The sequence below is a fragment of the Ovis aries genome, chromosome 1, assembly GCF_016772045.2.
Source record: "Ovis aries strain OAR_USU_Benz2616 breed Rambouillet chromosome 1, ARS-UI_Ramb_v3.0, whole genome shotgun sequence".
In the NCBI taxonomy this organism is placed as follows: Eukaryota; Metazoa; Chordata; class Mammalia; order Artiodactyla; family Bovidae; genus Ovis; species Ovis aries.
In genome coordinates this window covers 91,098,491-91,114,898 of record NC_056054.1, presented here as the reverse complement: position 1 = coordinate 91,114,898, position 16,408 = coordinate 91,098,491, and the positions used below count along the sequence as shown (strand labels likewise).

The 16,408-nt window shown below is 36.4% G+C and overlaps 1 protein-coding gene across 1 annotated transcript in view; it reads left to right on the top strand.

The window, feature by feature from the left end:
* The window catches only part of RSBN1 (round spermatid basic protein 1), a 43,282-nt gene that overhangs the window by 8,100 nt on the left and 18,774 nt on the right, over positions 1-16,408 (top strand). Inside the window, exon 2 of the mRNA XM_012178899.5 lies at positions 2,289-2,962. Within this exon, the coding sequence (XP_012034289.3) occupies positions 2,289-2,962 (674 nt within the window). The remainder of the gene's footprint in view (positions 1-2,288; positions 2,963-16,408) is intronic.

The following is a 16,408-nucleotide window of genomic DNA, read 5'->3' as shown; positions in this document are numbered from 1 at the left end:
CAGAGGTATTTTTTTCATTTTTTTCCTGTGAAATTGCCAAAACATTTAGCAGAGGATAATTAGATGACTATTTTAAAATTGGTCTAACCTTTATATTTAATAGCATTAACATTTGGTTGCTTGGGAGGATTGCCCAAATTACTGATTTGATATATGAGAGAAGTATTACATTAATTTTATTTGGTAAAAAATATAAATTACTAAGTATTTTAAGAATTCTCCAAGATTTAGTTACATATGAAAGATGGCCTTTCCTTTTGCAGCTTTAAACAATCTAATTACGTTATATTTTGATATATGATTTCAGTTTACTCGTAAGTGATGGTTGCAAATGAAAGGTTTTATTTTTGTTAAATTTTTATTTTAATTTTTATTTCTGTTAAACAGACTGAAAGTCATTTGGTGTCTGTATACTTCGAAGTCTGACTTGTACATTTACATATTTTCTTTAGAAAGTTTGTATAACTATTGTAATATCTGATGACTTGGAATGATTTTGTATTAAGTAGTGTGATTTGTCATACATTTACATATTATATCAAGTAAATTCTTCACTGTAAAAGCTATTGAATTTGTTCTTCCTAGATCTAGTAGTAGGATTAGTTGGAGTATCAATCTTAACATTGAATTACTGTATCACGTCAGAAATACAGTTTTTGGATGGATAAATTCTATACAATAAATACCACTCCAAGCTTGAAAGATGGTCAGGACCATACTTGTTATTTAGTCCTGAATATTTCTTTCTAGTGTTATTTTCCAGCTAGTAAATACAGATGCCGTTTTATTTTGGGTTTATCAACCTATGATAATCCTTTAAAAATTAAAAGTACTTTTTCAAATTATAAAAGTAATGTACCTTTATTATAGAAATTAGAAAATAAAGATAAGCCAAAAAGAAGAAAGACATTTATAATCCAGCCTAGATAACTGCCATTATTACCTTGATGTTTATTTCTCAGATTTTTTGTGTGTTGTACATACACAGAATATAAATAGATTGGTCATACTTTTTTCTTTTGCTTATCTCTAGAATATTTTTCCCTAGAAAATATGCCTACCTTGTCTTATTACTGAGGGCTCAGCCTAAATGTCACCTTCCAAAGAGAGCTTCCCTAGCATCTAGAGTAGCATACTGTTACTTTCTAGTCCAACTAGACTATAAGGTCTAGGAGAGTAGGGAGGGATAAGATCTGTTTCAGTCAATGCTGTAACTCTAGTGCTTAGAAGGGTTTCTGGCATATAGTGGGTACTTAATAAATGTTTAAATGAATATTTTTAAAAATAAGATCAGATTATACGTACGTTAGATGCTGTGGAAAGACAGGGAAGATGTGTATTGCTTACAGTCTAGAGGAAAGGTGGACAATTAATATGGTAAGTTTATATAATAGAGGAAGTAGAGTATTAAGGAAGCATGTAGTAGAAGGTATCCAAATTGGGTGGGGACGAGTTGTTAGAGAAGGCTTTCTGGAAGCGTGACAATGTAAGCATTTCATAACCTTGTAATTTGTCAGTTCTTTTCATCTATAATATAATTTATAATGGTTGGGTAGTAGTTTATCCAGAGTTTAATGTAAATAACAGAGTTTAATCCATATCCTGTTGTTAGTCATTTAGGGGATTCCCTAAATAACACTGTCGTCCATATCTTTATATGTCTTTTCTTAGTTATTATTTTCTTATTTTCTTGAGTAATTTTTACTTGGGGTGGAGTTTATGAGACCAAGAATTATAAATATTTTCAGGGCTTTGTACATATTCGTTTTGGGGATACCAAATTGCCCTCCATGACAGTTGTACCAGTTTATATTTCTAGTAACAATGTATAAGAATGCCACCTGCCAAAGTTGCCAATTTGTTAGGCAAAGTGATGATGTTACAGCTTAATTTGTTCTTATTTGCTTCGCCTGTATGTATCATACTAGTTTTATAGACAAACAGAAAAATAATGGCAAGTGTTAATTTAGATTTTACAGTTCTTGAGCAGATACTCCATACAGTATGGTATATGTGAAATTATTCAGATATTTATCTTTAGTTATCTTTAGTTTTGATTATAAATCATATTAAGTTATATGCTTACCTTTGCATTATTTAGCAAAGTCTTCAATCCAGAATATTTTTGTATTTTAAGATCTTTGTCTTATTTTATAAACATGTAAATTATAATGACAAATTCGGGAGAAACTGAAAATAGGCTATTTAATTTCAGATTGCATACCTTAAGAAGCTTGTATGTTGACACTAGGCCTAGTAACTAACTTCTTTTTAATTATTGTGGCCAGAAACACCAGATGAAAATGGTAAAACCCAGAGAGCTGATGATTTTGTCTTGAAGAAAATAAAGAAGAAAAAGAAAAAGAAACACCGAGAAGATATGCGAGGAAGACGCCTTAAAATGTACAATAAGGAAGTACAAACCATCTGTGCTGGCCTGACCCGCATCAGTAAGGAAATCCTCACCCAAGGACAAATAAATAGCACTTCAGGAGTTAATAAGGAGTCCTTCAGGTATCTGAAAGATGAACAGCTGTGTCGATTAAATTTGGGCATGCAAGAATATCGGGTACCCCAAGGAGTACAAACACCTTTTATGACTCACCAGGAACATTCTATTCGTAGAAATTTCTTAAAAACAGGTACTAAATTTAGCAACTTTATTCATGAGGAACACCAGTCCAATGGTGGTGCTCTTGTCCTTCACGCTTACATGGATGAACTCTCATTTTTGTCTCCAATGGAGATGGAGAGATTTTCTGAGGAGTTTCTTGCTTTGACATTCAGTGAAAACGAGAAAAATGCTGCTTACTATGCTTTAGCAATAGTGCATGGAGCGGCTGCTTATCTCCCAGACTTCTTGGACTACTTTGCTTTTAATTTCCCCAACACTCCAGTGAAAATGGAAATTCTGGGCAAGAAAGATATTGAAACAACCACCATTTCAAATTTTCACACTCAGGTAAGGTAAAAATCATTGTTAAATTGTTTAGTAAATACAGGTTACAGTACCTCAAAAGTATTAACTTCATTCTGTTGCATAACACATAGTGGCACACTTTTGATTAAAATTCATGGTGGTAAAAGTGGTTCAGATTGTTTATAACTCTAACTAAAAAAATCTTAACTGCTGAAATTCTTTGGGGTGTGGCTTGTTACTTGCTTGGTCTAAGAAATGCTTTATACCTGTTTTACATCCTTTTTTGTGGAACAAATTTTTATGGGAAACCAGCTTGAAAACCAATCCAGTTTTTTGTAAATTGGGTAATATTAGTGTGGATGATGTGATTTAGATCTGGTAGCCACAGGGTAACTAGTTAAGACTTATGTCATGATAAAACACATGAGGGCATTGGCCTGCTTGTCAGGTTTTTGCTGTTTTTGTTTCTCTTCTTTCAGTAACTTGTTGGCAGTCTATCCCAGAAACATACCCCATTTATGTGACTTGGAAGTGTCACTAGGAAGACCGCCATAGCCTCTGCTCCTTCTGCCTATGCATTATAGTAGGTAAAGACATTTTCTGAAGCCTTGCTTGGGCAGCTAGGCTTAAGTCAGCAGGGAAACCTCTCCTTCCTAACCAGTGGTTTTTAACCAAACATTTTTTCAGTGAAGTTATTTTAGGGCATAAAAAGAAGTTGATAATGTGTCCTAGTTTTTTTCTTGCTTGCTTTTTTCATAAGGATTCTGAACATGAATGGTCAGCTATAATTTGTATTATAGGTATAAATTCTACAGTAGTTTAGTGGAGACTGTTTTACTTTTTAGAGATTTATGATTATATAACCTGTTTTTTCAGGTTATCTAATAATTTGCTGCCATTCTTTTCCTTAAGATTTTTTTTTTAAGTAAATAGATTTGCATCACAAGACTCTCAGCCACCTGCATTATAGTGGTTTCAAGCCACTTAGATTTATATGAAACCTTCTCTGACTTGAATCTTTTTAGTGATTCTTGCCATCCTTGCCTCCAGTGAGGGGAGTATCCAGTTTAGATTTATGAGCTTCAGAATTTCTCTAATTGAAGTTCTCTCTGCAGTAGAGAGAGCAGGAGCAGCCAATCTGGAGAGGTCGCAAGATGGGGCTGCCCAAGATGTTGGAACACGATGTGCAATAAAGGGCTTCGTCTTGGATTTTGGCCTTATTACCACAATCAGGTACCGAAGTGCTGACTTTTGTAGTAGATTTTCTTTTTTCTTTTTCTTTTTTTTTTTTTTTAAAGGAGTTTTGCCCTTTGAAGGTTAAGGAATCCTATTTTTATAAATATTGGAAAAGGGACTGAAAATAATTCTCTTAAATATAGTTCTTAATCCTCCTAAGTCCCTATCTAACAAAGAAGGATATTGCTGAGAGCAGAATTAATGTTCTCTATCAATTTTTTCGTTTAGAAAAATGCAGCAAATTTCCTATTCTAATTGATAGACCAGCAGACATATCTGAGAAATAAGCCAGAAACTTGGGGGTGGGGGGAATATCTTGGTTTTCTAATGGTGATTTTTTTTTAACTTTCATGTTAGCTAGTCTCTAGTGGATCAAGCTTATGTGTCAATAGACAGTACCCAGTCTAAATAATTAATAGAATAAAATATCTCTAAATATTCCCTGCTGATTTTTGTCCTCCAACTATTTTTTTTTAATGGAGCTGAAATTTAAATGACTGTACCAACAACTTACCTTGAGATTTGCTTTGAGATTTATAAAGTAGACACTTTTAAAGAACATAACAAATATTATTATTAATCATTTCAACCACCTAAGGATATTGAGGGCTGTTAAGTAAGTCTTGTGTTCTAGTGATCCTGGCACTTAATTTTATTTATGAATTTTAGTCATTGGAGAGACATGAGGTGCGGGTATAGGAGATTATCATAGCCTGTGAAACTATGAATTTGCAGCTAAAATTTTTGGCAGTTGGGATGGAACCTCACATAGTAGTTCAGATTTGTTTAGCACTTTGGGGTTTATAGCAATGCTTTCATGTTCATATCTTACTATTTGAAATAATCTGTGGGGGAGGAGGTAAGCAGTTTTATCTGTTTTTCATAGAAGAAACTGAGGCTTGGAGATGTTTATTATAACAAGGTCATGTAGCTAGTTAAGTAGAAATTCTGGTCAGGGGATTCCCTGGTGGCCAAGTGGTTAGGACTTGGTGCTTTCACTGCTGAGGGCCCATGTTCAATCTCTGGCTAGGGAACGAAGATCCCGTAAGCCATGAAACATGCCTCCCACTTCCCTCCAGAAAGAAACAGTGTGCAAACCTAAGCCACGGGAACGACAGATGCATTGTTTTACCAATACTCCTTCCCTCACTGATGAAACTATGTGGTTAGTGAAGTTAAAATATCTCACTTTAATATAGTGTTCAGAAAGCTATTGTAATGTTTTTCAAAATACTCTTAGATTGTTGGGGATTAAGTGAATACCTTATGAATTCTGTGTTTTGTTAAGCCTTATGAATTTCTGTTAAAAATAAAGTGAAGTAAATTTTTTATTACCTTAGAGATACAGTTAATGGAAGTTATTTATAGTTTAAATATGTAGCCATGATAATTATTCATGACTATATTTTAAGACAGTTTATTCAGCAAACATTTGTTGAGAACTTATCGTGTACTGCACAGTCTGTTCTTAAAAGAACTAATCGATGCGCTCAATCCTAGTGGAAGAGATGAATAAACTAGCAATTATAATACAGTTTTAAGTATTAGAATAGAGGTTTGCATACGCAAAACCCTGAAATAGAGGGAGCATAGTTTGTGGTGTTACCTAACTCAGACTTAAAGTGATTAGAAAAGGCATTTTAAAGCATGTGATGCTTGAATAGAGTCTTGAAAGAAGATTACTTAGTGTAATAAGGTCGTCTTAAACATAGTGAATAATGAATAATAGCCTGTGCAAACATACGGAGCCATTAGAGAATGGGGCACTTTCAGGAGGCTGCAGATAGCTTGACGTGCATAGTAAGAGTATATGCTGACTGTTAAGGGCAGTTAACGCTGGAGAGATAGACACAAATCAAAGTTGTGAAGAGCTTCGTATGACGTGCTTTAAAAAAGTACTTTTTCCTGAAGGAAATGGGGAATCACTGGTGAATTTTAATAGCAGAGTGCTATCAAGTTTGCAAAGATTGCACAGTAGTGAGAAGGGTAAAATAGAGGAAAATGAGATTGAAAGCACGATGACTGGTTAGATTACTGTGGTAACTAGATTGGAAATGATCCATGTCCAAACTGATACTGATATTAGAGAGGAAGGAATGAAATTTGAGAAATAATTAGAAGATGGGATTAATTGCACTGGGGGAGGGAGAAGAATGGAGTATTAAAATGATTTGGACAAATGAGCGGACTCTGGTGACAAAGTCAATACAGGATTGAAAAAGTTAGTTTCTAGGTGTTTAGTTTGAGATATTTTATGTTGAGATACTTGTGAAGACAAACAGAGATTTCTGTCTGTTAGTAAGATACATGGATCTTGGACTGGGAGACATATCTAGACCTAAGATACAGAAGTTGGACCATGAGTGTATAGATGATCCAGGGACAGCATTAGAAATGGAAGAGAGAAAGCTGTGAATGGAATTCTTTGATGCACCCACATGTATGAGGAACATGGGAAGAATTCAGAAAGAAAGAGAGGTAGAAGGAAGGTTACGGTACAGCTTTTCTAGGTTTTAAGAATTGATGAAGGGCTTAAATATCACATCCATATTAGGAGTCAAGTAAGATAAGGACAGAAAAGTGTTAGGTTGCTTAATTAGGAATTTAATTGGAAATATTATTTAGACCAGTGCTTTGCAAACAATGGCCATTTAAATATTGTAAATTATGCTTTTTTTGAGAAGCTTGGTACTTGCTCTGTGAATAAATTTGGCACCACCAGGGAACTTGCTAGAAATGCAGACTCTCAGATCCCTACCCAGATCTTGAGTCAGAATCTGCATTTTAACAAGATCCTCAGGTTATTCATATACATATTAAAGTTTGAGAAGTACTACTTTAGAACTTACTGGCTCAGGCCGGAGAAAGTAAAATTCAATTATAGGTTTTATTATGTGCAAGAAAAATTATAGCTTCTGTTACTTTTATGTATTTAAATTATTGTAGTAGGCAAGCTAGGATGCACATGGAAGTGCTTGTTTTCCTTTACTGTTCAAAAAAAGTCAAATGTTTTAACACTGAAGGAGGTAAGTTCATGATAAATATCAGTTGAAGATGATTGTCAAATTTGATTACTTATCTCTTAGAAGTTGATAACAGGATAATTTTGTAAAGTTGAGTTTCCAATCTAAACTACTACACATATATTGATAATATGGTATTTTTATAATTCTGTAGGATTATTCAGGTCAAATTAAGTTTTACATAATCATTGGCCAAAAAACAGTTTTGACCAAAAGTTTGTGTTTGTGGAATGTTTTGGTCAGTTAACGGAGAAAAATTAGTGTTCACTTAGAAATGTATTTCCTTCTTAAAAAACTATGGAATATATATAATTTATGGGGTTTTATTGGCTTGGATGTTATTTCTTATAATTATTAGCTACTTGGAAACTTTTTTTTTATGGTTTTCAACTTTGAAGTGTGGTAGTTCTGCAGTAAGTATGCACTCCTTGGTTTGGGAACCAGATCCCACTTGCCACGGGGCAACTGATTCTGAGAGCTGCAACTAGAGAAGACTGTGAGCAGCAACAAAGAGCCTGCACGCCACAACTAAGACCCAACGCAGCCACATAAATAAATAAGTATTTTTTAAAAAAAAGACAGAGCGTAGAACTAGAAGAGTGCTTTGTAGCTTGGTAAATAACTGAGAAACTCTTGAGGAACTACACATCAGTGTGTTACATATAAGAAGAAATAAATATTTTAGTTAACTGACTATAAAACAGCATAAAAATGGTAGGTTTTGTTTTTTTTTTCCCCTCTCATTCTGAGTACAGCTTACAACAGACTCATTTTGACTCATGCTGCTTTTTTACTGTATGTTTTAAAGTGGGAATGCCTTTCTATTCACAGGTCACAAGGTTAGGAAGATTGCTGGCAAGCTTTTTCCTTTCTGTCTTTTTTTTTAAAACAATCAGCTCGAAAAGGCTTCTTCCTGAAAGATGAGTTCTATGCAGTAATTACTGCCCTACCACCCCTCACCACCTCCCCCCCACCTCTCCTCCCCTCAGGGTTTTTCCATATTGTGTATTTATAGCTTGGTGTTCTACTAGGTTTTTCTTTTTTTAAAAGAAGTTGCTTTGTTTTATTCTTCTAGAGCAGTTTTGGTTCACAGCAAAATTGAGAGGAAGGTATGGAAATTTCCTATATACTTCCAGGCCCCACGTATGCATTTGTTCCTCCCATTATCAGCATATCCCACTTCCCCAACCCTTCACCCCCACCCCCCTGCCCTCCCCACCAGAGTGATAAATTTAATTGTTGAGTCTACACTGATAACATCATAATCATCCAAGGTTCATACTTTACAGTTCACTCCTGGTATTGTACAGTCTCTGGGTTTGGACTAATGTATAATGATATATGTTCATCATTAGGGTAACATACAGAGTATTTTCAAACTGCCTGAAAAATCCTCTGTGCTGTGCCTGATTCTTCCCTATCTCCCCTTCTAACCCCTGCCAACCACTGAGCTTTTTTAGTGTTTCCGTAGTTTCAACTTTAAAAGAATGTCATATAGTTGGAATCATATAACATGTAGCCTTTTCAGATTAGCTTCTTCCACTTAGTAAAATATACATTTACACTTCCTCTGTGTGTTTTCATGGGTTAATATGTGTGCTTAGTCTCCCAGTTGTGTCTGACTCTTTGCAACCCCATGGACTGTAGCCCACCAGGCTCCTCTGTCCATGGGGATTCTCCAGGCAAGAATACTGGAGTGGGTTGCCATGATCTTCTCCAGGAGATCTTCCCAACCCAGGGATTGAACCCGGGTCTCCCACGTTGAGGCCACATTCTTTTACCCTCTGAGCCACCAGGGAAGCCTGCTTGATAGCTCATTGATAGCCAGTGTGATAGCTCATCATGACTTGATCAGTTCAGTTGCTTAGTCGAGTCTGACTCTTGGCAACCCCATGGGCTGCAGCTCACCAGGGTTCCCTGTCCATCATCAACTTCTGGAGCTTGCTCAAACTCATGTGCATCGAGTCAGTGATGCCATCCAACCATCTCATCCTCTGTCGTCCCTTTCTCCTGCTTTCAGTCTTTCCCAGCATTAGTGTCTTTTCCAATAAGTCAGTTCTTCCATCAGGTGGCCAAAGTTTTGGAGCTTCAGTTTCAGCATCAGTCCTTCCAATGGATATTCAGGGTTGATTTCCTTTACAATTGACTGGTTTGATCTTGTAGTCCAAGGGACTCTCAAGAGTCTTCTCCAACACCACAGTTCAAAAGCATCAATTCTTTGGCACTCAGCTTTCTATATGGTCCAACTCTTACAACCATACATGACTACTGGAAACTATAGCTTTGACTAGACAGACCTTTGTCGGCAAAGTAATGTCTCTGCTTTTAATAATGCTGTCTAGGTTGGTCATAGCTTTTCTTGCAAGGAGCAAGCGTCTCTTAATTTCTGGCTGCAGTCACCACTGCAGTGATTTTGGAGCCCAAATAAAGTCTGTCACTGTTTCCGTTGTTTCCCCATCTCTGCCATGAAGTGATGGGACCGGATGCCATCATTTTAGTTTTTTGAATGTTGAGTTTTAAGCCAGCTTTTTCACTGTCCTCTTTCACTTTCATCAAGAGGCTCTTCAGTTCCTCTTTGCTTTCTGCCATAAGGATGGTGTCATCTGCATATCTGAGGTTATTTGTATTTCCCTCTGCAATTTTGATTCCAGCTTGTGCTTCATCCAGCCCAGCATTTCACATGATGTACTTTGCCTTTTTTTAGGACTGAATATTAATAATATTTCATTGTCTGGATGTACCACAGTTTATTTATCCATTCATTTATTAAAGGACTTATTGGTTGCTTCCAGGTTTTGGCTATTATGAGTAAAGCTACTGTCTTCTAATTTTTTTTTTTTTGTCTTCTAATTTTTAACTGATCTGTGGCTATCCTTATTACAAGGTGTATTATTGGGGAGCACAGCTGAAGCTTATTTAACACTCAGCAGTTGATACAGGGTAACTTTATAAAGTTTCTGATCTAAAGGACTAGGTATGTATTGACATAGAGCAATATATATTGCAAAATATATTCAAATATAATTGTTTCAACTTTTATAGGTACTATAAATACATTTAAAAATTTAATGCATGCAAAGCTAGCTACCATTTCCTCATGGGCATTACCCTCCTATGTACAAACTATCCTCCCCTACTTGCTTTGCTTTCTGATTTTACTAGAGGGTGAGTTTTCCCTGTTTGGCATTATGTCTCTTGCTTCCATAGCAGCCTTATTTTTTCCTGTTCTTTGTTCTCTACATACCTCCCTCCAGTTCTCATTATACTTGCTTCTTCCTTCCCATCACATACTTTGGGAAGTGGTAGAACTCAATTTGTTCTTTGTTTTCAAATGCCGTTTCCAGGCCAGAGTTTCTCAAACATGCCAGATCCTAAGAATAATCTGGCCTTGCTAGTTCAAGACACATATTTAGAATCTCATGTTCCACTACTGGAATTTCTGATTCATTCTGTCTAGAATGAGACCTGAGATAGATACTCAAGTAATTTGATTCTTGCGATCAGGCAAGTGTAAGAAACACTAAACAACTTCATCATTCCAAATAGAAACTCTATACCCACTTCCTTAGGATCTTTACTCACCCCCATCCCTTCTTTCTCCCTTCCGTTGCCCTATAAAGAAAATTGCACTTTATTTTAAGTGAATTCCTGCTTTATATGTTTTCTTCATTTTAATTAAAGGAATATTTTTATTCTTCCAAGAAGTCAGTCTTTATTCTATGAGATTTATTTCAGTATATATCATCTAATGTTTTGCTATGCATGTATGCACATACAAACAATGTTATATAACAATTTTGTGTGATTTAACACATAAATCATAAATGGCATGTATCATTCTACACATTGCTTTGGTTCAACATTGCTTTTTTAAAATTTCAACATTGCTTTTTAGATTTACATTGATACACGTAATTCTGATTCATTTATTTTAACCACTGTGTGTGTGTGTGTGTGTGTGTGTGTGTGTGTGTGACTATATCACTTTATTTATTTTCTTGTTTTTGAGCATTTAGCATGTTTGCAGTTTTGTAATACTATTGTGTTGGATTAAGAATATATTTGGAAATTTATCCTGAGGTGTATATATCTTGTATACATCCCACGTATCCTGTACACGTATATAGTGGGATTTCTGTTTGCCTTTTTCTCCTCTTCTGGGAGTCTGTGACTATTTTGTTACCTTAATTCAGTGACTCAAATATCTGAAAAGTCTTTCTTCTACCGCTACATTTGATTGGTAGTTCAGATAGATGTGAAATTCTAGGTTGGAGATATTTATCTGCAGATTTATAAAGGTGTTGCTCCAGTATCTTTAAGCTTTGAGTGTTGCTACTGAGAAGTCCAATGTCAAGGTGTCCTGTTTTTTCTCTCTGGAAGCTTTCAAAACCTCCTTCCTATAAAATTTCTAAACACTGAGAATAATGTGCCTTGAGATGGGTCTCTTTTTGCTTTTAAATTTTTTTAATTTATGAGATAAATGATAAACAGGTGTAAAGAATAATAAACACATGTATTCTCACCACTGTGTAATTGAAGGCCGCCTCCAACCCCTGTGGCTTTTCTCAGGTCTCATTGGTGTGAGTCTTGTTGTTGTTCACTCCGATGAACATTTAGATTTTTTCAGTGTGGGAATGCATATCCTTCTGTTTGTTCTCCTGTTGCTTCTTTGTTAATTTCCTTACCTCAGTTTTCCTGTCCTTGTGAAACTTTTATGAGTTGGATTGAACCTCCAGTTTTCTTACCGATCCTTTTATTTTTGTCTATTTATTCTACTTTTTGGGTAGATTTAACTTTCTTCTTTTTCTCCTGTTGGTTTATTTCAGCTGTACTACTTTGTATTTAAGAGCTTGTTCTTGTTTTTAGCTTTTTTTCTTTCAGAAAAATAACTTTCCTGTTTTTATTTCATGAGTGCAGTATCATCTTTCATCTCTCTGATGGTATTAATTATACTTGTTTTGAGATTTTCTTTTATCTCTAAATTGTCTCTGTTTCATCAAGTTTCTTTTTGTCTTAATCTTCTGTTAGATACTTTCTTCAAAGGTCTGGTGATCTGTTTATATTTAAATATGAATCAGTGCAAAACTGATTAGAAACTCATGAACTCATAGGTGGCACTTGATGACTGGGTAAGGACTCTAGCCATGTCATTATCAGAAAACTCCAGATATTAGCATTTCGAGATCTTTTCTTTGGGGCTTTTAATTTTTACAGCTAAGAATCTACCATATTTTTGCTAGAGGAGTAGAGTAGCTTGTATCCCTGTCTGCTAGAATTCTTGGGACTGAACTGTGGAAATAGGTAGATGATTTCATTGTTAAACTATATGGAATTTAATTCTGTCTTTTCAGTATACAGGGTTTCTTTCACACTTTCACAGGTGTACCTGGTAGTTTTGTTTCTATAGCCTCTTGTCCATTTTCTCCACAAATATAGATAGGATAAGAAAAAGGATTGGATGTGGGAGGTGGAAAGTGAGTACAGGGAGGGGTCTGAATGACTTGTAAACCAATTTTAAACCCATCTTCATTGTTTTAGTTCTGTCCTTTGTTTCCCATCTTCTGGGATATTTAGCCTTTCCATGAGTTTGTAGCACGAACTTGCTTTTGAGGTATCTTCTATATTCAGTGTTCAGAGTTCTCAGTTGCTGATTCTCCTATACATTTTTTACCTTCAGAATATGTTTTGATAGCTTGTTTCTATCATTTTCACTTCTGTTTGAGCTTCTGAAATTTATAGCCTTTCTGTTTTACTCAGTTGAGTGGGGTTTTGATAAGAAATAAAAATAAATCATATGTTCAGTCTACCTTAACTAGCAGCCTTCTTTACCTTTTCAGTACTCTTTGTATTAGTACTAAAGCATCACACAAAAGAAGACATAAATGGAAAGATATACCACATTCTTGGATTGAGAAGAATCAACATTAAAATGATGATTCCCCTAAATTGTAAGTCAAACATAATCCCAATAAGAACCCCAATAATTGTTTTTTTCTGGGACAATCACTTGACTTGGAAATTTATGTGAAAAAACAGATAAGAACTTTGAAAAAGAAAAGCAGTGATGGAGGAGTGCCTTATCAGATACCAATATATTTTAAAGATGTAATTATTAAATAAGCATAGACTAGTTTGTGAACATTGTTCAGTGAAACAGAAAAGTCCAGAAGTAGACCCAAATACGTATACACATGTGATATATAAAAATGATAGCATCTGAAGTCATTGGTGACAGAGAGATGGTAGTGCTGGGACATCAGGTATCTAAAGTTTATATTAGTATTCGTATCACTGTATACCATCATAAATTCCAAATGGGGTCAATGATTTAAACGTAGAAAATCAAGAGAAATATAAGAAAACAAGAATTCTTTCATAACTTTGGAGTGGCAAAGGTCTTTTTAACTATGACCAAAACAAAACCAAAAATCACATAAATAAGGTCAAAAGACAAATCTGTATCATTGACAGAAGATTAACCTTTCTAAACTATAAAGAGCTCTAGAAATACTAACGGATAAGAGGAATACTAGCAACACAGTATAAAAATAAGCATTCCAAATGGACGCTTAACAGAAAAAGAAATACGAATGGCCCTTTAATCCTCTTATCTGAAAAGGTATGCAACTTCATTCTTAAGAAAAAGAAATTAAAACTACTAAAATGCCAGTTTTAACTTATTAGTAAAAATCCAGAAGTTTTTTAATATCCTCTTAATGGGGTAGTGGGGCAACTCATACTTTCTTATATTGCTGGTGAAAGCTTATACACCCTATTAAGGGTTGTTTAGTCTTTCCATCCTAATTCTCCCTGATCCTGTGTCCTTCTCTAACCACAAACCATTCTTATTTTCACAGTCAAACTTCTTGAAAGAATTGTCTGCATTTGCTGTCTCCATTTCCTTGTATCTCCACATCAGTTTGGTTTCTGGCCTCATAATTAATTTCCCTGAAACATCTCTTGCTAAGGTCACCAGTGAGCATTTTTCATCTTCATCCTCCTAGAAGTCTCCTAGAATGCTCCTAGAAGCATTTTGATCAAATTCCTTGAGATATTTTCTTACTTCGATTTTCATAATACTGTGCTCTCTTGGTTTTTTTCAGACCTCTCTGACCACTTGACAACTCCTTTACGTTGTTTTTTTGTTGACTTTTCTTTCCCCTTTGTGTTTTTTAATTTGGAGCTTTCTAAGATGCTTGCTCTTTGAACTCTTATTTTCTCTAGTCAGGTCTCTTTTAAAACTACATTAACAAATTACCACAAAACATAGTGCTGAAGTGTTACTGAGTTTGTGTGGGGGGCAGAGGGGCAGAGTCCTGCTACTCACTGCTCAGAAGCCAATAAGCAGGCCAGGTTGCTGGGAAGGAAAAGTGAAAGTGGAGTCGCTCAGTCGTGTCCGACTCTTTGCAACCGCATGGACTGCAGCCCACCAGGCTCCTCTGTCCATGGAATTCTCTAGGCAAGAATACTGGAGTGGGTTGCCATTTCCTTCTCCAAGGGATCTTCCCAACCCAGGGATTGAACCTGGTTTTCCCGCATTGTGGGTAGGTGGAAAGGAAAGTTTCCATTATTTCAGGTGCCAGCAACTGGGGTTGTGGGCGGAGGGAGTGTGGTGAGAGTACAGACATCTGTCCAAAGGCTGACTCCCCAACCCTGACAAGCAGGGAGTTGAGAGCATTTATAGACAGGGGCGGGGGGTGGTTCTCCATGCAGAAACAGCACAGTCATCTCTAACAGTCATCTTCAAATTGGTCATCAGTGGTCTGACTAGCATCATCATGATGGTTTTGCTGCTGCTGCTGCTAAGTTGCTTCAGTCGTGTCCGACTCTGTGTGACCCCATAGATGGCAGCCCACCAGGCTCCCCCGTCCCTGGGATTCTTCAGGCAAGAACACTGGAGTGGATTGCCGTTTCCTTCTCCAGTGCATGAAAGTGAAAAGTGAAAGTGAAGTCTCTCAGTCATGTCTGACTCTTAGTGACCCCATGGACTGCAGCCTACCAGCCTCCTCCATCCATGGGATTTTCCAGGCAAGAGTACTGAAGTGGGGCCTCATTGCCTTCTCCCCATGATGGTTTTTGGTACAGTTAATCTTCAGTTCAGGGTGGACTCCTTTGTTTGCAGTCAGTTCTTGGAATTGTGGCAGCTCGGGTTCTTGTTTCAGTCTGGTTATCTTGTAGTTAACTTTTCCATCTGAGGTTTTAGTATCTACAAGACAGCTCACAGGATATGGCCCAGAATATTATCTATAGCCCTTGAGAAAGAGCTGAAAGTCCTTGACTGTGCTTAATGACTAGATTATTATTATTTAGTCTCCTCTGACTGTTCTCCTTTGTTCCCACATTTCTCGCTTTTCTGATTAAACTTATTCTTGACTGAAGTTTTCCACAGGCAAAAGGCAGGCAGAGGACATGGCGGGGGGGGTGGGTGCGGCAAGGACCTGTATGCCCCTGCTCCATCATTAAGGCAATATAAATTTAGTCTCTTCAGTTCTGAAGGCTCTGAAGAATCTTTTTCTTAAAATTTGCTTGTTTTTTTGTTTGCCTTTTTTTTTTTCCAGTGGCCATTTGTATTTCCTGGCTTGTGAGTCCCTTCCTCCATCTTCAGAGTGCGTCAGTCCAGTCTCAGCATCTATCATCACATCACCTTCTCTTTGTCAGATCCCCTCTGCTTCCTTCTTTTGACACCTATGATTACATTTAGGGCTCACCTGGATAACCCAGACTATCTCCCCATCTCCAAAGTCTTAATTCATTCACAGCTGCCAAGTCCTTTTGCCATGTAAAATAACAGTCACAGGTTCTAGGGATTAAGACCTTGAGAGTCTTTAGAAGAGTTGTTCTTTAGCTCACCTTGTCCCCAGCTGAAGATATCACCTCCCCACCCAAACCTGGTCCTCTTTTCTGGTAGAAAGAGTGGTTTCTCTGTTTGGTTGCCAGGGGCAGAACCTGTAAGACATTCTTGACAATCCTTTCTCTTCTCTTTCATATCTGATCTTTCCCCAAGACCTCACAGTTTTATTGTTATTTTTCAAGTTTTTAAAACATCAACTCCACTGCTGAAAGCTTAGTCTGTTGTTTCTTGTTTGGAATATTCCAGAAACCTCCTAATTAGTCTCTTCTCTTTCACTGTCCCTTTACAAAACGAAACCAAACCCCAAGCCACCTACCCCCCTTAAAAAAGGCAAACCTGATAACTTTCTTTTACTTTTGTGACTTTCCAAATTCTTAA